The 22172-nt window shown below is 40.4% G+C and overlaps 1 protein-coding gene and 1 pseudogene across 2 annotated transcripts; both read left to right on the top strand.

The window, feature by feature from the left end:
- Positions 1 to 1188: 1188 nt before the first annotated feature.
- On the top strand, positions 1189 to 5156 carry LOC309583195 (myosin regulatory light chain 2, smooth muscle minor isoform-like; annotated as a pseudogene). The gene is made up of 4 exons (XR_014227382.1): positions 1189 to 1577; positions 3047 to 3244; positions 3430 to 3591; positions 4656 to 5156. The product of XR_014227382.1 is annotated as a myosin regulatory light chain 2, smooth muscle minor isoform-like (transcript).
- A 9763-nt stretch (positions 5157 to 14919) lies between these two features.
- Positions 14920 to 20291, top strand: LOC309573413 (myosin regulatory light chain 2, smooth muscle minor isoform). The gene is made up of 4 exons (XM_082282375.1): positions 14920 to 14969; positions 15231 to 15429; positions 15615 to 15776; positions 19493 to 20291. Exons 2-4 carry the CDS (start codon positions 15246 to 15248, stop codon positions 19663 to 19665), a joined length of 519 nt encoding a protein of 172 aa, XP_082138501.1. The 5' UTR covers positions 14920 to 14969; positions 15231 to 15245; the 3' UTR covers positions 19666 to 20291.
- The last annotated feature ends 1881 nt before the right edge of the window (positions 20292 to 22172 follow it).

Genomic DNA, 22172 nt, shown 5'->3' with positions numbered 1-22172 from the left:
CTGATGCTTGACTCAAATGAGCTTAGCTCTGGCTCGTTACATCATTCACTGTTATACAGGGAGATAACACAAAGTGCAAATACTTTTGGAACTTTTAAATCATAAATTGATCTCTTTGGCTAACTTTATTGATGGCTGGTTTTCTGAACATGTTTCAAAATGTACCACCCTCTTTCTAACAGAGATTCCTGGAGCTGAGTGCAGTGTTTCAGGCATAGCTGCACCAAACCTGTGCTGAAAGGCACTGCAGTCCTGTGAGATCTGATGTTTCTCTGTAGCTAGGCTGACAGCTCTTTGGGACTGGAGGAGTTCCCAAGCCTGGTTCAGAGAAACTTAGAAAACAGTAATGCAAGCATTGGCACTTTTTTCATTTGTTCTAGTAAAATATACTCTGATAGGTCAATCTTCTGAACAGAGTTAAAAAGAATGTGTTGGCAGTCTGCTTTTACCTCCTCTTGCTTAGGATTGAGTTGAGGGGAGAGAATTGCAGTAGTGACTTGCTGGGAGCACTGCCTTTGCAACATTGATGCCTTTTCATTGGTCCTAAAATTACAAGCCAGACACAGATGATAAAGAGGGATTGCCTTTATTAGGATCCTTATGGTGCACAGCACGCTGGATGAAAAAGCGCTGAAGATGCACACTGTAACATAAAGGGAGTACAGTTTTATATGTTCAGCAAATTAGCATAACTGACAAGAATCCCCAGTTAGAGACATAGGTGATGAGGTAATTCTCCCCTGGTTCTACCCTCTTCTGAACCCCCTCCCCCTTTAGACAGGAACTAAACTTTGTTTATGAAAAAGTGTCTCGGGAAGCTGTTTTGACCTCAGTTCCCCAAAGAATCCAGCCTTGGACCCCAAGGCCTTGGAGCTGTTGGGGAATGTATTTTTTAAAATGTTAGCTACGAATAGGCTATGGAGCTACCAATATATATGTAAAGAATATAGGGAATATATAAAAGCAAAAAGGCAAAAATCAATTCACTTGGCATCAGCACATGCAAAGTAAACTTTTTTGTTTCCTTTGAATGGGTCATATTCTGAAAACTGCATTATTTCAGAGAAGAGTTATTAAAAGATACTGTTTGGCTCTATTTTGAGTAGTGGAACTTTTAATCAATAATCCAGAGTTAAGCAGAAACTTGCCTGAGGGTTTTTACAGAGGTAAGAAAACCACGGAAGTTATGCACAACCCTTGGCTGCAGCATGAAAGCAAACTACCTTTGTTGTCAGCTGTCTACATAAATATCTTGATGTCAAGAGTTCACATTTATTTGTTGCAGTGTTGTGGAGGCCAGACATCTCGGGTAGCTCGTGGTTAGTGAGTGCAATGAAGAGAACGTCTGCATTGCTGAGCGATGCGCAGTTGCATTTCAGGGCTATTTTTAGTTCGAGACATAATGGTTTGTTTTTTACGTCAGAAGAACGTTGCAGATGCACGATTTAAAAGTGTGGAATTAGCAGGGGAAGTCAGTAGCTGTCTGTGTGGACAGACTGAGAGGGACGTAACCATGGAATTTCCTTTTATGCTCCAGATGCTTGGTACACCCTGTCAGGTATCTAATACAAAGCAAGGTAAAATGTCTTTCCTTTTAGTTAAACAAACCAAATAATAACTGCTTTTTGCCTGCATATTGGGTTGGTTGTGTAAGGGAGTTACTTTGCTTAATTTTACTCCCTTTTTTTTATGGGTGAATCCCAGTTAGTGACTTCAGTCTTACTTTTTGGCAGTCTAAGCATACTCTATCTTTGAGCAAACTATCTGAGAAACAGAACTGTGCTATGACTCTGATTGGCATTGCATTTCTGACTAGATAATTTGTTTCTAAGTTATAAAACTAATACTTAGTGTAAATTTCAGAATATTGATATTCTTGCAATTACAGGTGAAGCTTAAATATGTCTTCTGTCAAGAGACATTTGCTACAGGTGCTTTCAGTAAAAATTCAGAATCAAGGGTGGAAGGAATCTGGTTTGCATAACACTTTGGGCATAATAAAGGATTATAGCAGTATGAATTACACTTCAGTTTTAGCTAATGCAAGCAGAGGTTGTGAGACTTTTGGAAACAACATTAAAGAGGGTCTAACTTGGATCCAAAAGCAATATTGAGGGCTTTGTGTTTGCCTTTCAGTGAATGACTCAGCTTTTCGAGTTTGTACTGTCATACATTTAGTTAGAACACTACATGTATCTTCCCAGCTAAATAGATTCAGTTAACTTAAAAGCTTCATTTCTTCCCTGAGTGTGTTAGTGTTATAATCTACCATGTTTATTTCTTCATTTGACAGCTTCAGGGGAAACAATGACATTGGTATACCTGTGATATGTGAAAATGTATAAAAATATATAAATGTTTCTAAGGGTTGGTACTTTAAAAGAAACAGTCTTCACATTTTTGTAGCTATTATGCCAGTAATTAATTTAAAAGAGAGTATGCTGGCATTTGCATGTGTTGTGTAGTACTTACACTGTGTAGGGAATAGCAATGTGAAGCTTCTGAACCGAGTCAGTGTTCTCTGTTTCTCAAAGGCAGCTATTCTAACAAAATGCTATTCAGCGCCTAAACACATTTTTTCCCTCCAAAATGTTAGTTTAGCATACTGTCTGATCTATTTAACCACTGTGCTAGTTTAGCAGCACATATCCTTATATGTGGTAGGTCAACAGTGCCTCCCAAACTCCTCAGTATATACTCTTAATTTGTGGAAGATGGAGGTGGAGTGTTGAATTCGCAATGCAAACACTTTGTGAGTTTCATTTCAAGAGCTATGATTTGATTTTGGTTTTTTAATGTAGCGTGCTATTGGCCTGCAGTGCCAATAGGCCCCTGAATGAAGTCCCTGAATTTTCAAAGACATTATGCTTTAATAGCAAGTGAAGTCTGAATGAAAGAAAATGGAGCAGGAGATACCGAAGTAAATGTGTACTTTGGAGTATATGCCGATAACATGAAACTTGATGTCCCTATACCCATCCTTCCCCGAAGGACTTGTAATGTGGCTTAATAAGGCTAAATCTTGGATATGTTTCTGTCTCCTTAGAACCAACAGCCACCATGTCTAGCAAAAGGGCAAAGACAAAGACCACCAAGAAGCGCCCTCAGCGCGCCACTTCCAATGTATTTGCCATGTTCGATCAGTCGCAGATCCAGGAATTCAAGGAGGCCTTCAACATGATCGACCAGAACAGGGACGGCTTCATTGACAAAGAGGACTTGCACGACATGCTCGCCTCCCTTGGTAATGTCCCTTTGCTCTTTATGCTTGCCAAGCGAATTTGTGGTGTAAAAATCAAAATGCTGAGTTTGGCATATGAGAGGTGTCTCCGTTTGTATTAATGCTCCTTTTGTATGAACACTCAGTTTGTACTGACATGACTTTTTCAATTGGAAAGCTAAGCCAAGTATGAATCCCTTTATTTGTAGGAAAGAATCCAACGGATGAATACCTGGATGCCATGATGAATGAGGCTCCAGGCCCCATCAACTTCACGATGTTCCTCACGATGTTTGGTGAGAAGTTAAATGGCACCGACCCGGAGGATGTAATCAGGAATGCTTTTGCTTGCTTTGATGAAGAAGCAACAGGTACATGGATGAAACAACAGAGTATATGTATTATTTCTACTTACTTTTATAACAGTAAATTCTTGTGTTCATAGAAGTGGTGATGAATTTTTTAACTTGAAAAATTTTAATTTCTGCAGACTAAAAATCATGCCTGTATCCTCACCTGCTAAGTTTACCTTTTCAATCTCTGTGAAAATTTCAAATTTCTGGCAGTTCAGTTCTGTTGTTCAAGACAGGAGAAGGTATAAAAGCTGCTGATTGGGGACTAGGGCCTTAATTTATTCCTAACTTAAAATTCACCTCTGAGGCCACTTTTATGAGGGGAATCATTGTTTTCAAAGCTGTTGTGCTTTTATGAAGAACTTGTGAGCTGTTACACTTTTATGAAGAACTTGTTTTCTGTCAGCAACTTGTATCCACCTTTCCTCTGTTAAGCTGCATTAAAAGAAGAAGAAAATGAATGCAAGAAAATTCTTGTGTGACTCACAGTGCTGATAGAAGCAACCACAAGTTAGACAAGCCCGTTTGTTTAATAAACAATGCCAAAAATTTATTCTTTGCAACCAGACTAGTAAAACTGAATTTTACCCTGGTTTAAGATCAAATTGAAATGTTGTAAACTTTCCTGTGTTTCATGCCCTTGTTGAGTGTTAGTAGTCAAGTTCCATGACTTTTTTTTTTTTTTTTTTTTTTTGGTGGTTTTCAATAGGAATGCTCAAGGCAAACTGTTCCCCTTTGTGATTTTTTAAATGCAGAGTTGCTAGAAGGCTCTTTGTACTACTGGGAATGTAGCCCTGCTGTTGGGAAGGATTACTTACAAATTTTTATATTTGGAACAGCAGAGGCAAATCATAAAATGGTCTTCACTTGAAGTAGTGGGACCTTTCAAACTAAGATGCCTGGTTTGATTGAATCCTTGTAATTGGCAGTTTTAGTAATAGTCTTTAATGGCGTTGTTTTCATTTGGCAGACAAGGACTGTAAGTATCTTTAATTGAGGGAAAGAACTCAAAGAAATTATCACCCATGTATTAGCAGATAAATGTAAAAACTCCTCTTCTGCCCTCCTGCACTGTGCTCCAGGGTTCATCCAAGAAGACTACCTGCGGGAGCTGCTGACCACGATGGGAGACAGGTTCACGGATGAGGAGGTGGATGAGCTGTACAGAGAGGCCCCCATTGACAAAAAGGGCAACTTCAACTACATCGAATTCACGCGCATCCTGAAACACGGAGCGAAAGACAAGGATGACTGAGCAAATCCCTGGATACCTGCAGATTATCTCGACACTTACGTTTCTTTTTAACGGTTTCTTCCTGATAGAACTTGTTGCATGCATTTAGCTCCAAAGCTTTTGTCTTTTTCAATATATTTATCTATTCCAGGCCGTTTAGGCACATTTGCACCTGTAATCAGACTGGAAGCGGGGAAAATATTGTGAGGGAAAGGCTACAGGACAAACATTCCCTGGAGTTGATAGTCCAGGAAAATAATCTCAATGTTTCTGGTTTTGCTGGATTTTTACATTTTTGTAATAAATGCCATTTTGAAATAAAGATTGCTATATAGATAAAATACCTCAATATCTTTTGTGAAGAATGACATTTCTATTACACATTTACAAAAGCAGGTGTGTTGACTGTATTTTTCTTGCAGTTGCAAGTCAAGCTAGAAAATTCATTTTCCTATTTGTTCAGTGTCACAGGGTTCTGAAATGCTCCTAGCAGCATCTGCTGGCATCTTTAAAAATGCAGCTGCAGAAGTCTTTCATCTCAGTTTTTTGAAGTGGGATCTGACTACTGTGTGAGTAGTTAACCAAAGAAATCGTTAGGGAAGACTGTTAAAACTGCCTCATGGCCAGCAAGGAACATCTGATTCTTAAGCAGATACCATGCCCAGCTTTTGCATCCTTTTAATACTGATGGGTTTTCTAGCAGTACTTTCATGTCAAAACTGTGCATTCTTTCTTAGCTAAGTCTTTATGCTGGCAGTAAATGGGAATTAGGCATATTTTTTGCCTTCTGCTGAAGGCTTGTGCAAAGGAATCTGTGCTGGCACTAATTAACAGCAATACATGGCCAGAAAACTTAAATAAAGCTTTATTTTTCTACACCTAATTAATTTGCATGTGAGAATGTGAGTCAAGTCATTCTGAGAATTAAGTTGGTAAAACCCTACAGGTGCTGAAGTTGCTCTCACTTTTTAAAATACATCTTCCTCAGCTATATTGGTAAGATGGCTTTTAACCAAGCACAGTCTTTCAGACCCAGTTGTGCTGCTGTTGTCTCAAATACAAAGAAAAGAGAAAGATTGTTCTGTTAGTATGATGATGCTCTTCTGTGTGCCTCATTCTCTTGGCTACTGCAAGTTAGAAAGCAGAAGGAGAATTTACTTTGCCTATGTATTTATCAGTTAAAATAATGACCTGTTATCCAGAAAGCTTGCTCTCAGCTATATCGCATGACTTAAGACCCCAAGGAGTAGGAATTGAGCACAAAGGATTGTAAAGGCTCTGACAGCTTATTCTGCAAGGTGGGTTTGTCTCATTTTGTGTGTAGTAGCATGAAGGCTTGGTTACTTAACATTGCTTGTGTTCCCCTATGGCAACTCTGAAAAATACTCTGCCTTCAGGTTTGTAAATAACTTGACAACGTATACTCAGTTGGCGTACTTGGACTATTTTTTTATTCCAGGGTGTTTTTTTCCACTTATGGGCTTAATTAAAATTGAGTTTTTAACCATTCTTTTCCCAGTTCTGTGTTTTAGCTGCTAACAAACTTAGCCTCAGTTTTTCTTTTTCTCCTACCCACATTATGTTCTACACTACTTCAGGTTGCCACAGCTGCTCCTTTTTTTGAAAGTTTTGTTTTTAACTATCTTGGTGCTCTTCAGTAATGGCTGCTGAGGTATTTCTCCATATGACACCTGCAAGGTTCTAGTAAGTAGTTTACGAGTATGCATGGAAGTTTTCACCAGCAGTGCCCATGTGCCAAAGACAAAAGAGTGGAGATTTAGGGAACACTGTCTTGTTGAAATGTTGCTATGAAACATTAGGCTGGAGAACAAATTATGCTGTCACTTCTTTAGACTAATCTTGTCACCTCTGTGCAATTCAGTACTGTGTGCATACATGCAAGCAGCCTGCACAAAGGACAGATGTAAGATATTATTTTTTCCCTTGAGTGTCTAAATGGCGTTAACATTCAGAGATCAGTTTACTTCTGTTAGAACACTGGATCCCTAAACCCTTCTTTTCCTGATCCCGTTTTCTCTGTAAATGTTAGGTGCTGGTATGTTACACTGAGTAATTGGCAGGTGTGCCAGCTGGATTTTTCTTGCTGGAAGTAGTGATCTAAAAATCGTAAATATGAGCTACATAGAAGTGAACTTGGCATCCTCCTTGAGAGGAAATTGTCCACTTCAAAAATACTCTCTACTGCTGCTCTCGCTTTCTGAGCAGCCAGCTGAAATGTGGGGTGTAGCTGTTTTTTGCCTTGTCGATCTTGGATGCTCCCTCTGAGTAGAGGGTGAGATGGAGCTGTACTCATGTAAAGATACCTACCCAGGAAGATGTGTTACTGAGAAAGAATATCCAAGAATGTTTGAGTATAATGACAACCTTTCAAGTTCCAGTTTCCCTGGGTTTTTTTTATTGCAGGACACCAGTTAACCTGCAAGTGGGGATAAACCTCTTAACCACTGAGAGGCTACAAAGCCAACAGCCCCTGCCAGGAGACCATATAAGAGCATCAGATGTTTTTTGTAGCTAGCCAGGGAGGAATGTGACAGCTGAGGTTGCGTGCCGAGGGCTGTAGGGATGTGTCATCAATAATTCACTTCTAAAAATAAAAATAACTTTGGTCACTGAAACAGCTTAAAATTCTGATGACTTAGCCTTAGCATTTTGCAGCCAAAATCTCAGAACCTAATCTTCTCTCCCTCGGGGTTCATATATAACAGTCTCCAAGTTCTACACCAGATTAAGCTTATGATTAAAAACTATTTTCATAGGCTCATGCACACATTTAATAGTCTTACAGCCACAGGGATCTGTAATGCCCTGTGAAGCACTACTGAAAAGCAGTGATTTATTTTACATGACCCACTTACCCTGTTCTAAGGCTACACATGCAGAGGTCAAAATGAAGCCAAAGAGCTACTGAGGCTGCACAAGAAACCTCCCAAGAGGACCACGTTTGTGTCGAGTGCTGCCAGGGGCTGTCTGCCTGCTGCCTTTTCTTCTCCCCTCTGTTGCTGGAGATAAAGGTGATGTGCAACATTTTACACTTATTTCTGCTTGTTATTTAAGCAAATAAGCCCATCTTTATGGCACAGTGATCAGATGACCGAAGCATTTCACATAATGAAAGCAGCTTGTTACACTAGCTCAGCAGCTAAGGGATGTCACAGAGGTGGTGTCCCTACACTCTGGAGCAAGGATCTGTTTCACTGCTGACCTAGGGACTATCTTTAGATCGCTTGTTTCTAGGATCACTGTCGTATCTGGAAAAACGAATCCAGCACGGCAGCCCCATCCTGGCACAGGGCATCAGTAACAGCATGCCTTTGTGTCCTGACACCTGCATTCGATCCAAAAGCTGGAAAATATCTGAAATCTTGTCATCACATGTTTCTTGTGGTCTTTTCTTGTCTGAAGTGTTATTAATCTATTATTTGGGATGTTCCTGGGGATTTTCAAACAACAACAAATGCAAAGGCATTCAGACAATGTAAATCCAAATAACCGGTGAGTAACAATCAAAGTATAGTCAAGAACATTTTAGATATCAGCAGTTAATCCTCCACTGGTACTGCTTATGCACCCATGCTCCTATTTTGGCTTCTTACTTAATTTTTCAAAACCCTACTGTCATTTTTAGATAACTTCCTCCTTTGAAAAATGATTTAGGATTACAGTAACTCAGAAACACTATTGCAGAAACTAGGAACAATACAGAGGCAAAAAGTAAATGCCTCTCAAAATGCAGCTTAAAATTATCATGAAATACTGAAAAGTAATACTGGGGGGGAAAAAAACCCCCTCCACACAGCTCTTTTTTGTTTTTGTGCTCTGAGCAGCAACTCCTCAGAGATCACTGTTTTCCCAAACCTTTGATATACTAGATAGTAAACTTTCCACCTTAAAAAAAAAAAAAAAAAAACAAAAAGATAAAAAATCAAAGGAGGCAGCACATGGTTGCTTTTCCTACTTTTCTCTGCAGCCCATGGGTAAAACACTGCCAAAGAATGTTTTCAGCCCAGAAGTGTGATATTCCCTGGAGATCATACATAATAGGCCCTGCATCACAGGACTTCAGGGGTCAGGCAGTTTGTATCGATGTAATAAATCTGAGGGAAGATGTTTACATGTTTCTCAGCAGCATGCACTTAACAGGAGAGCAGGAAATCAAACTGGCCTCCTGGAAAATCCCAACTGCTTGCTGCGTGCAGACTCCCCTGCCATGCAGCTGTGATTCAGTCCCTTAGTAAAGCAGCCTTGCACTTTGATAAAGCCTGAAAAGTCAGTTACAAATACTACAGGATTAGGCAGGTCGAGACTGACTTTAATATGGGTGCCTAAAGGAGGAGATGATGGCAGCAGCAGTCATTTTAGCGTCCTTGTAAATTGCTCAGTTTTGCAAGGCTTATTTAATCCTTAATCCTCACTCTGACTATGTTAGGGTATCACTAAATACTGAACTAGGCTTTGGTTTGCTTTTTAATTATGAATAATGGGGAGTTAAAAGACAGTATTTCACAACAATTTCCAGCCTGTGCCAAGCATAGTCAAGTGAGTGGGTGTAAACTGAGGCCTGCAAGACCTGTCTTAGTATGTGCTAAAGTAGAGCTGGCATCAGACACGAGTTGCTTGAACCTTGACTTGGCCTTGTATCTCACAGACACTGGGGTTTTTCTCTCTTTTGAGTTCTTCCTTAAATGTGAGCTAAACATCTCTAATGCAAAAGGTTTAATAGTGGTAACATATTCCCATCCCATGAGAATTATGTTGATTTTGAAATTGCTCCACCAGCCAACCAAACTGGCAGAAGCATCAGCTGATAAGAAAACTGATAACAGCTTACTTTTCATGCCAAACAATTGTCTAAATGTGCTGCTTCTTGTTTTCTGGGTATGTTTTAAAACACTATTTTAGACCTTCAGCCAAGCATTGAGCACATTTCATTTTCTTCCATATTTGTACATACACATTGTCAGATAGATACAAACTCTAACAAAAGGAGAGGGCACATATGTACATCCTTAGGTTCAGCAGAATTAATTACATTTGTTTGAAAGATTGGAGGCCTTCAGCTCTCCTTATTAAGAATACCCATCAACATTTATTTTTGCATTTCAGTTTTTGACTTTATGGAATCACAGTGTCTGGCAATACTCCTGATTAAAACTAGTGCAGAAAGAGCTGAAAACTCCACAAAGACTTGGCTAGAATTGTTGCAACTTATCGACTATGATAAAAAACAAGGGAAGGACATATAGCACAAGTGGCAGTACAGTGACTTTGATCATAGAAAACAGGGAACAAAAACCCAGCAGAAATCAACAGCCCAACAGCCAAAAATGTACTTTTCAATGCTTAGTTGGAGTTTTTAATTTGTTCTTCAAGTATAAAGCACTTTGGACTGGGGAATGCAAGGAGTACTGTGTCTGCTGAGTAAAGTCCCTCAGTACTCTCTCAAACACGTGTCAGTGCCCACTCATATAGTGAGTGAGATGCAGTTTTAAATAAATATATCGAGGTTTGTTTTCTTGTGTTTATAACATTTCACAGACTGACTGCATTTTATTTATGTTCCATTAAATTTCTCTGCATTATCCTTTGACCTGCTATTATTGTCTTACAATGCTCTAGAGAACTCATGTTTTTGCCTCTTCCTCAGCCATGGACAATGGAAGTTGCTAGAAAGTCAAAACAGTGCTAATTTTAATTTCCAGTATGGAGAAAGAACATCTCTTTCTTCTATAGGCTCCACTACGTTCTCTGAGAGCTTTTGTTTTTCACACTTCAGCATTTACCGTGTGGCAGGGACCACCTGGGAAAGCAGTAACCATTTTTATTCATGAGGTCATTGAATGCAAACAGGGAATAACTTGCAGTCTGAGGCCCTCCAAGAGACCCAAGTGAAGACACATGTTCAGAATCCCTTCTTTAACTCATGACTCCTCAAATGTTTTCCCCTTGGATCACAGCACTGGAGTTATTTTTGGAGAAATTGCAGAAAACTTTGTGACACTCTCAGCATCTCAAAAAGAGTGACTGTCACTCTGACTGATACTGCACTGCACTTGGTATAGCTTGACAGAGGCAACAGATGCCAGCTGGAATCAGGGATGAAGGGGTGGAAAGGCAGAAGGATGAGCCAAAATACCAGGTGAAGCAGCTGACAGACAAAATGCTTCTATTAAATGATAGTTTAGACCTAGAACTTAGATGGATATATTTGACTCTGCTATCAATACTTAATCTCTGTAATTAGCATTTGTTGAACAGCGATAATATGCTCAGAAAAAAAATCTCCTAACTGCAAAACCTTCCACTCAACTTTCACACAATTTTAATTCTTAATGTGGAAATCACACATCTGCTTTTTCATCTAGTCTCTCTTTTCAGACCCTTTTGTTTCTTATGCACATCCTCAGCCTTACTTCTGTGATGACCAAGGGTATGAAGTGGCTTCTGGACAAGAAAAATTATCTAAGCGGGACTCTCTGCAACAGCTGGTGGAACACATAAGAGCTTCCTAGAAGCAAAAGTAACACAAAAGAGGTGGACACACCATTCAGCCTTAGTATTTCTTCCAATACAAAGTCTAGAGCATAGAATAAACATTGGATTAGGTCAAGATTAGTAAACTGCAGTTGTTCATGTAACAAATAGCAACCTTGCAAAGGGCTCTGAAAACACCAGCAGAGCATATTGTGGATGCTAAATGTACACCAAGTCAAGGATTACGTATTAAGCAAGTTCATGAAAGAAGCTCATTGTGGGTTACTAAATACCACATCTGGCTCAGGGTAGCTTATCCCTCCATGAACTAAAATAGTAGATATTGGGAGAGCATTCTGAGTAGATATCATAGGCTACCCTGATTCTTATTCTTCCCTAAATACCAGCACAGGCCATTGCTGCTGCTCGCCCCTCAAGAACAGGCTAAAAGCACCCAGCATGCTTTCCTCCAAAAAGAACAGGAAGTATAGAGAGAGATTTTTTTTTAAAAAAATACGATTCCAAGTTTTGGGTAAAAAAATCCAAAACAATAAACCTCTCCAGTGACCTGTAGGGAAGACCTCATAGCATTTGTTATTTCTTGAAGGCATCCAAAAACCCAGTAGACACATCCCGGTGGTGCTCCAACCCAGAAATGGAAAGAGCAGCTGCTGGGCTTCCCCATCCCCAGTCTCAAGAATTTTTTTGCCAAGACTTTGCTCCCTGCCTTCCACATCCAGAATCCACATCTCTTTGCAGCTGAGTGCACTGGTCTAGGCAGACTTTTACAGTGAGCCAGTGCAGCCATTCCTGTAAAGTTAATTAGATTCACAAAGAAACATCATATGACACAGACTGATTCTGCTTCATTAAGCAACCAAGTTAACCACAAATATTTGCACTGTCATTGTAACTCAGCAGAGGTGGGGAAATAGAATCACAGAATTGCTGAAGTTGGAACATACCTCTAAGATCATCGAGTTCAACTGTTCATGGAGAGAGTTAAATGAAAGGAGGGAAAAGATTTGCTGTAACTTACTGTCTGTAGCAGCCATAAAAAGTATGAAACACATAATTTTGAAGGTTTTTTGACAAATCAAAGAAAACAAGCATTTCAATGGCACCAAAGTATTTGAGTATTTTAGACAGAAAGGATAGGAACAATTCATACATTTTGCTTAAAAAGGTTTTTTTCTTAAATAAGACTGACATAAACGAGAAAGGAGAAGGGAGTAATGAATGAAAGAAGAAGAAAGAAGAAAAAATGAAGAGTTAAGAGCTCAGCATTTTTTTTTATACCATCTTTTCAGAAAGGATCATTTCTATTCTGAATGTTTGATGCACAGCTCTCAGGAAGCACCACACTCACAAAAAAGACCCTTATTTTTTTTCCTTTTCAACATTTATGTCAATGAGTTAAAGAGATATCCTCCAAATATTATAGAAGGCAAAACAAATCTCTTTTTTTTCCCTTTAAATTTCTTTTATTGCTGCGATGAATGCTGTAATCAAATAAATTACTTAGATTTACATTGAAGAGGAAATAGTCTGCCTGTAGGAACTGCTTCTCATTTCACCATGATGCAACAAATTGGAGACCAAAGGTTAAGAGAGAGACACAGAGTGACATGCAATTTTGTCATTAAGAGCTGATCTCATACTGGGCAAGTAATATTAGTGTACCTATCCCCATATCTGCATCAGTTAAATGCTGAGAACAACATCCATGGTGACAGGTATCATGTAACACCCTTTTAATAGCATGGAAAACAATACAAGACAGACTAGCATGTTTGCAGTAGTTCAATTTAAAGTAACTGATGAAACAAGTTTAAATCAAGAGATCAGATAATGTTTCATAATTAAATTTCAACACACAGTTCAGTTGTTGAACATTATCATGAAGTATTTTATTAACTCTCTTAATATCTTGATATTTCTGCTGCTTTTCTGCCCACTCATACTTTGCATGTAATTATCTTGAAACTATGTGCCATGACTAGTAAGAAGAGAATTTTTTATCCAAAACTTATTCCATTAATAGGCTTTCAATTTAGCAAAATTTAATCTTAGTTTCTATTTCACTTTGAGACAAACTTTAGAAGAGTGATATTAAAATTCATTGGGGAAGCATTATAAGCTAATTAGGCCAAATTCTCAGCCCTCATGAAATAACTTCTGATTTGAGAAGAGAGCAGGGAAAGAGAGTTGGGCCTCTTGGCAATTAAAATGTCTCCCTTCAATTTTGAGACTGCAACCTCTGGATTACATATTAGATTATATGTTAATTTCAGTAGGTCCAGTGCCTAAATGTAGTTCATTTACATTTGTAAATATAATTAATAATTTCAGCAAAACCCTGTGTGTCTTATTTTTTCCTTTGACAGAATGACCAAGGTTGGAAGGGACCTTTAAGATCATCTAGTCCAACCATCAACCCAGCACCACCACAATCCCCAAGTGCCACATCCAGACACCTCTTGAACACCTCCAGAGATGGTGACTCCACCACAACCTCCTTGGGTGACTTACTCCGATGCCTGGCCAATGCCTTTCCTCCTTAAGAGCTCTTGTTTTCCAAGACACAGCCTGTACACCAACAGAGCTGGCAGCAGGAAGGAGGGGGATTCAAGGAATGATGATCTGGAAGCGGAGCTTTCCCATCTGACTGTTTCGGGACCTTTTTGTGCACTAAACAACAGTTTTCTTGAAGCCCAAGCTATTTATGTGGGATTTCAACAAGCCAAATGGGAATGAGTATTCCCTTCAGAAGATTTCAAAAATGTACAAGTGGGCTAAAGCCGAACTGCTTCTCAAGCAATTTCAGATCCCATCCTCCTCGACTAAAACTAGCTTGCACCCGAATTTATTTGAGATCCTACATCAAATGACGAATGGAAAAATAAGTGTCATCCTTTTTCATTAAGAAAATATATGCAAAAAAAATTTTTTAAAAATCCTCCCAGGAGCCTCACAGTGTATGGCTGCGAGAGGCATTAAGCCCTGCTCCTGCGGGAGCACTCACTTAGAAGACTTTACGATGCAATCTGGAATTCTTCTGAGCCCTCAAGCGAAGCAGGAGGAAGACTGAAGGTAAGGATAAACCTCACACCTGCTAATCCGGGCAGGACATCCCCGCAGGATGAGCAGGCTTCGTTCACCTCCCCGATGCGGCACCACCATGTGAACCTGGGGACGCACCGGCTCCAGGAGCACGGAACGGAGCTCCACCTTCAGCGTGCAGAGTTTTTAGGTGTACAAAAGAAGAACCCCGCGGGAAGCTCTCGGTGACCCGCAGAAGTCTCCCGAGCTCCGCTCCCACAGGCTATCTGCACCCCTGCCCTGCAGGCGGCGCCCGGGCCCCAGCGCCGGCGGCAGCGAGCTCCCCCGGGATGCGCCAACGCGGCCGAGGCGGGGGGCGCATGGAAGCGGCCGAGGGGCCGTGCCGAGCCGGCCGCCGCCCAGGGCAGCCGGGGCGGGCTGCGATCCCTAAGGAAAATCCCCGGCTGCCGTCTCGCTGCCCTCCCGCCGCCTCTCCTGGCGCTTGTCCCCACCCGCGGCCCGGGAGCGCGATGGTTTCTCCAGGAAGCGCTGGAGCATCCGCCGGCGCCGGGGCCGCTTCCTGCCTTCCGCGTCTGTTCCTTACCGGGTCCTCGCAGCCACCGCCGGCGTAAGAGACCTTTGAAGACTAAAATTTAAGTTAATTTACGTCTTATAATAATGACTTTTTCTTTGGTTTATGAGTCTGTCTTTCATTTATCCATATTCTCTTCTTCTCTTTTTCCCTTCTTGAAAATACTAGGGAACTACGTTCTGATGAGAGGAAATGGGAGTGCGTTAGAGGCGCACTTTACCATTAAACCATAGTACTTTTTCCTTCAAGTCCTAACTCTGATCTTATTGCATTTACTGTATTTCCTTCTCTCTCTAGTGTCCAAAAGTCAACATGTCTAGCAAAAAGGCAAAGACAAAGACCACCAAGAAGCGCCCTCAGCGCGCCACTTCCAATGTATTTGCCATGTTCGATCAGTCGCAGATCCAGGAATTCAAGGAGGCCTTCAACATGATCGACCAGAACAGGGACGGCTTCATTGACAAAGAGGACTTGCACGACATGCTCGCCTCCCTTGGTAATGTCCCTTTGCTCTTTATGCTTGCCAAGCGAATTTGTGGTGTAAAAATCAAAATGCTGAGTTTGGCATATGAGAGGTGTCTCCGTTTGTATTAATGCTCCTTTTGTATGAACACTCAGTTTGTACTGACATGACTTTTTCAATTGGAAAGCTAAGCCAAGTATGAATCCCTTTATTTGTAGGAAAGAATCCAACGGATGAATACCTGGATGCCATGATGAATGAGGCTCCAGGCCCCATCAACTTCACGATGTTCCTCACGATGTTTGGTGAGAAGTTAAATGGCACCGACCCGGAGGATGTAATCAGGAATGCTTTTGCTTGCTTTGATGAAGAAGCAACAGGTACATGGATGCAACTCAGCTGCTTGGCAGGGATATGGCTGGGGTTTTATGTTGTTTATTTCAGTTTCTAAACAGTATGCTGATTTTTTTGCACCTTTATAAATTAAGTATGAGATGGTAATCCTAGATGGCATATTCTACTAAGTAATGAGAATTTGGCTTATTACTGGGTGAGAGTAAAACCTGTCTGACTGTTCTGTGTCAGTATGGAGGACTAGTAGGACTGTTCTTCTGTGAGGCTTTGAAGAAGAGTGTTTTAACTGGGCAGTGTGTATGTTCCCCAAAATGTAAAACAAGATGTATTTGCTCTAAGATAAGGAATTCACATCAGTAATGTGTGATTTTCTGTGGCATTGAAAAGGTAATGATCTGTTATACAATTGGGTTTGTCTCTCCTCTGCAGTAGGTCTGAGATGCATCTGAATAATTCTTCAGATGTTTAATATTTCAAGACAGGCTGTCCAGATTCCACAAACTCTTTTGAACCCGTATCTGGCTGAGTGTTCTTTATGGCTCTGTGGATAAATGTTGTGCCCTCACCTGCAGCTCAGTTTGCTTTCAGATTGCAGGAAGGGCTGCAGCCTTAGTGGTCTAAAGGTAAAAACCGGGTGGGGTGTAGAAGACAGAAATGACAGATTGGACTGACTTGCAAAGCAAAGTGAAGGGAAAGAGTAAAACACAAGAGCTCAGCTTTACTATATCAGACTTCCAAGGTTGCGCCTGTAATCTTGAGGTTAGAGTTTATGCTTTTATTTATTCACCTAGGCTAAGATTCCTGAGAAGTGTAAAGTAACTGGGGACGAATCCATAGGGCAGTCCTGTGGAATTACAGTGTACCGGTGCTTTGATATATTGTGAACTTGTCTTACCAGCTCACATTGAAATTATGTAGCCTCTGTACTAGAGACGACACTGCATCTGTATCTTTCCTCACAACTTTCCACTGCAATATTTTTATTTAACCAGTCGATATATCCTCTGAATCTTTCAAAGGATATTGTTCCATCTCATCAGCTATTTTCAGTCTGTGTATTTTTAGCACCTTTTGCCTTTTCAAAGAGCATCCCCTTCCTGCTGAGGTGTAGGTAAACAGGCTTTCTGTTGGAAAGGCCTTTTCAAATGTTAATCGACTTCCTCCGTCTCAAGGGAAATCTCTTTACCATCTCCTAGAGAAGGAAGTTTTGTTAGTGGGTTAATTATTTTCTCTCCACAGGTAGTCTGACTCACTATGCTACAGGGTTGTTTTCATGTGCACCAAAACAAGAGTCTGTGAATTACAATATAGAGAAAATGATTGTGCTACCAGTTCTTTAGAACAGAAACCTTCTGTGTAGGTGTAAACAATAAGTGACTAGTTTGGGCACCCATATACTGATAAGATTGATTTTAATATCTTTTAGCTCTGTGTGGTAAATGTTTTAGTCTAGTCCTACGATGATTTGAGGATAATAGTTTGTTGTGCATGTGGTCTGTTTTGTGTCTTATGCCACCCTCAAATTTTAACCAGGAAACATGTGAGATAGTTATGCTGTTTTATTGAGTTTTGATTCATAATAGTCAAAATGAAGTCTTCAAAATAGTGTCTGATGTATTTGTACAACCCATGTTATGTTAATCCTTTATTAATTTTATCCTCTGATTTGGCTTCTGATCCATTTGTTCCTTTTAAAAACATACAAGACCATATCCAGCTATGTCAAACTACTTTTTTTTTCATTGCATGGTCCCCACATGTGTGTTTGTTATGGGCCTGATTTTCTAGCTCTACATCAGTGTAGGTCTTCTGAAAGGGAGTAACACAAATCAGATACTATATATGAGGATAAGGTAGCCACACTCATTGGGTTTTCCTTACATTTTCTATATTGCCGGCCTGGTTGGATATGTTGCTTCAGCATTACTATCACATGTAGTACTATAGAATTGGTATAAAAGTTGGATCTGTCTGCATTTGGAGTATTTTTTATTTGCTTTTTGATCCTGCCTTGTCATCTGCCTTGTGCTGCCTGCAACAGGCTGAATCTTAAGTTTTGCTTCATTTATTTGTTATTCCCCATTCACACTGAAGTTGTGTGGAAAGGAGAGGAGCCCTGTTTGCTTTACAGTTCGTTGCTGATAAAACTTGTGGTGTATCCCTAGTCTGGCAGCTCAGTTCAGTGTTTAAACACCTAGCTATTCAGACAGGAGCAATTAAGTCCTTGAGGCTAAACTTGCAGCACCAAAGGCCTTGCATTCTTTGAATACTAATCCTGGTGTCATCTCTCATCACTGCTTGGTCTCTGTAGGACAGCAGAAATAGAGTCTAATCTGTTTAGCTGTCTTTTTCCTCTTCTTTACACCCATCTGCAAAGAGACAACTCCAAGGTTTGACCTGATAAGGATGCGCCTGGCTAACTGAACATTCTCCCTACTTTTGAAGTAGAAGATTGCTGCTAGCCTTCTTCATCTGGAGTCAGTAGCCAAGGGCTGGTCTACCCTGGGATATGATGCTGTTTTCATTAGCATATGTTGTCCCTTCCCCCAGCATACACCAACCCTCGTGCTAATTTGTCATGCTCATTGACTGCTTTTTGGTCCCCTGTTCCCTGTTTGGTTTTGTCTCACTAATGAACTCTGTTTGCTTAAGTTATTCAACTCTCTTTCCAAAGCAGAATTTTTTTTTAATCACATTCTAATTGAATCTACATCAGTTGATGTGGGTGTCTGCATATGATTTCCAGCTGTTCCACAGAGTTTATGCATCTTCTTTTTGGAGCCTACTTCTACCTAATGTGTTCTGTTATTGATACTTCTCCAACTAAAGTCCAATAACCAATTTCTTTCTCAAATGAAGCAACTATTGTGCTGCTCAAGGAACGGCTGGTCTTATTTCAGCATTTAGCAGTTTCTGTATTCTACTGTCTACCTTTTGTTATGCATGTTCATTTTTTCATCTCTAAATTTTCCTGTAATTATTTGGCAACTGGTGGTTCTGCCCATCTCTTGAAATGGAATTAGCAGAAGATACCTAGAAACTGCTCCTTTTTATATCTTTGTTAACTTCCTCAAAAGTCTTCTGCTCTTTTAGCAAAAAATAAATAATACATCCTTCTCTTTTTTACTGGGTTCTCCACCTTTACCTCTCCACCATAAACATTCTTCCTGCCTCCTGAGGTAACTTGCTCAGTCCTGCCTGAAAGTCTCTTCTGTTATAAACTCCTTTCCTGGACAGTTGCCAGGAGTTCACTGTATCTACATAAACTGCCTCCAGCAACAGTGTTGTGCAGCTCTGAAAAGCCCGAGTGGTTATTTAGTCCCCAGGGGAAAGTAGTTTAGAGAGGATGTGCAAATTTATCTAATTAAGTCAAGAAAAATATAGTTCATTTAAGAGAATTGCTTGTATAATGTAGACTAGCAGTGACAGGAACTTGTTTTTCCACTCCGAGCCGTTGAAGATCAGTAGATGGAAATAAGTGTTATACCACAGCAGGTCAGGCTCTGTCTTCAAAAATCTGTGTGAAATGCATTAAACTTCCTGTCCCTCTGCACTCAAGGAATCTCTTTAGAATTCAGTTAAGGAAGTTGTTTGGGGCTTTCTGTGCAGATGCAAGTGTAATATGTTATGTGCTGCACTGGTTAATTGCCTGTCAGTTGGCATGTCTGTGCTACTGCTTTAGGAGCCCCGGCTAAGAGGCTCGGCCTCCCTTTTGCGTTTCTCTCTTCATGTCTCATTCCAGGGTTCATCCAAGAAGACTACCTGCGGGAGCTGCTCACCACGATGGGAGACAGGTTCACGGATGAGGAGGTGGATGAGCTGTACAGAGAGGCCCCCATCGACAAAAAGGGCAACTTCAACTACATCGAATTCACGCGCATCCTGAAACACGGAGCGAAAGACAAGGATGACTGAGCAAATCCCTGGATACCTGCAGATAGCGCCTTTAATTTGTTTTTTCTTCTCACTAATTTTATTTCTCAGGATCTGTTTTTTCCATTTTTTCTTGTTGGGACCTTTTGCATATATTTTTAGCACTGCAGCTTCTTCCTGTGTGGATCCTAAGGCTGCTCAGGCACACCTGCACCTTTGTAATAAGACTGGAAAGTGGCAGCGGGAGAGAGGACAGCTTACAGTGATAGAGGTTGAGGGACAAAGATCAGAGAGTGTGGAGGCCCGGGTAAAAATGTCAGTGCTACTCATCCTAGCTAGATTAATTTTACATTTTTAATGATCATTTTTCAAATAAATCACTGTTTTGCTAAGTGCATAATTAAAATTTTCATGCTAGAAGTATAGTGCTTCTCTAATGATACCTGTAAATATTTTTGCAACTGTACACAGTCGTGTTGTTATCTATTTTTGCCTTAAAAATGATGCATAAGTCACTTAGGCATACTGATGTTTGTACTTCAGCAACTGAGGATTTCACCTGCTACTGTGAGCACACAAAATGAAGAAATTCCCATCCTTCGAATTTTAGTGTATAGTTAATTAATCATTTCTGTCCAAGACTTGCACATTAAACATTTTAAATCTTATGGATGTAGTTGGGCATGTATTTTAGCACCTCAGTGCCTCCATTTCTGGACACTGAGTACTATATTAATAGTGCTTTTAAAAAACTTATAATGTGAATCCTAGTGTTTTCTTTAAAACAAGATGTCATATATGGGTAGAGTTGCTTGAGTGATGCTTCTTACCAGATCTGTGAGGCTGCCAATATTGAATTATTGACATTTCATTGCAACCATTTATTTATTTATTTTACCTTTCTATCTTTTTTCCAAAACACAGTAAGAACAGGGTTGGATGAAGAAGGAAGGTGTCCTGTCTCTGTCCTTTTGTTTTTCTGTCAGAAAATGTTATTCTTGGTTTTCAAATGAAACAATATACACTATACTTTTAAGACCTCCTGCTGAGAGTGGTGCTTTGGATGTGTGAGGCTGAGGCATTCCTTTTTGTTCCATTTCTCACAGTTGTATCCGCTATAGTTCTTGTGGTATGGAAGGCATGGCAGATTTGCTACAGTGTTCTGAAGCAATTTTGCCATAATCAGACCACAAGCATTTGTGGTCCTGGGGTTTTTTTGTCTTGAGAGGAAGGATGATCAGGGGTGCTTTTGACACTTCTAGGAATTACATTGTTAATCCCTTCAGAATTTACGTTACAAAATTAAGAAAAGTCATTTGGCTGGAGCATTTTGCTATTTCTTGGTAGGCTGCTATTGCGAACTGAACTTTTAAGAAATGTCAGTAGATGACAGTGATCTACCTCAGTCCCAGTGAGCTTTGCCAAGGCGTGGGAGCTGTGTACACAGGGAATGACCTGCTCCTGCTGACTGTGGGCCTGTACTAAGAGCTTGGAAAAGCAGAGAGGGGGGGGAAAGGTGCTGAACGGAATCAGAAGAAATCCAAACTCTTCACAAATCTTTTGCCTTGGTTGCTGCTGGTTTTTTTGTTTGTTTGTTTGTTTGTTTTTTTAAATACTTACATTTGCAGAAGGCAGCGATTAAAAACTCGAACAAGAACTTCTGTAAGCTATTGGTGAAACAAGTACTGATTTTCATGCTTCTGAAGGGGGCAAAGTCCTCCGGCCACCGCCGGCTGGGGCCATCCGCGGAGCCGCCAGGAGGTGGCAGCACAGCTCCCGGCACGAACGCGGCTGTGACGGGCAAGCGGCTCCCAACCCAAGTTTTTGTTGGTTTTGGTTTGGGTTTTTGGTTTGTTTGTTGTTTTTTAGGGTTTTTTTAGTCCCAACGAGCTCATTTGGTGCATCGTGCATAGGGGAAAATACTCTCCGTTCCCAGAGAAGTCCTGCTCCTCCCACAGCAAGGGCTAATGCTGCCAGGATTTTTCACATTGCAGCTCTTGCATGTGCCAAATTTTTGGTGCTTTAGTCAAATTCATTCATTACAGAAAAAAACGAGGTCTCTGCAAGCCGTTGTTACAAGGCTACATGCACAAACACACATGTGGTGTATGTTTGGCAAAGACTGGGTTTCAAAAGGACTTACAGACTTCCTTGTAACTCAAACCAGAGACACTGCTCCTGCGTTTCACTTCTCAGTATCTCAGTGAGTGCTCTGCTTTTGGTAAGATTACCTTTGAAAAAAACTACTTGCAAATTTAAATGTATATGTTTGTATAACTTTGTTTACATACGAAAGACTAAAACCTGTGATATAAACTAAACTGCTGGGGCTTAGAGTGAGGCAGCTGGTATTTACCTACAGCAATAAATGCCAATTGTTAAACCCCAGTGCTTGCCTTACGGGGCTAGGGCTGTGTTGCTGTATAGCAACACCTATATGCCATTTGGCCTTGTGATGACGAATTGTAGTTCACTAACACTATTGTTCTTAGCCTTGCCTTCAGCAGAATCTTGGTTCTACTCTTGAGTTTAATGGCATTTAATGTTCT

This window comes from Coloeus monedula (assembly GCF_965178545.1).
Source record: "Coloeus monedula genome assembly, chromosome: 1".
Taxonomy (NCBI): domain Eukaryota; kingdom Metazoa; phylum Chordata; class Aves; order Passeriformes; family Corvidae; genus Coloeus; species Coloeus monedula.
Note: the sequence above shows the minus strand (reverse complement) of the source record. Positions and strands in the feature narration are given on the sequence as shown.

Excerpts from the sequence above, each read along its gene's own strand:
- LOC309573413 (XM_082282375.1), top strand. The coding sequence starts at position 15,246 with ATGTCTAGCAAAAAGGCAAAGACAAAGACCACCAAGAAGCGCCCTCAG. Across the intron at positions 15,430-15,614 it reads CGACATGCTCGCCTCCCTTG|GAAAGAATCCAACGGATGAA; the intron begins GTAATGTCCCTT and ends CTTTATTTGTAG. Across the intron at positions 15,777-19,492 it reads CTTTGATGAAGAAGCAACAG|GGTTCATCCAAGAAGACTAC; the intron begins GTACATGGATGC and ends GTCTCATTCCAG.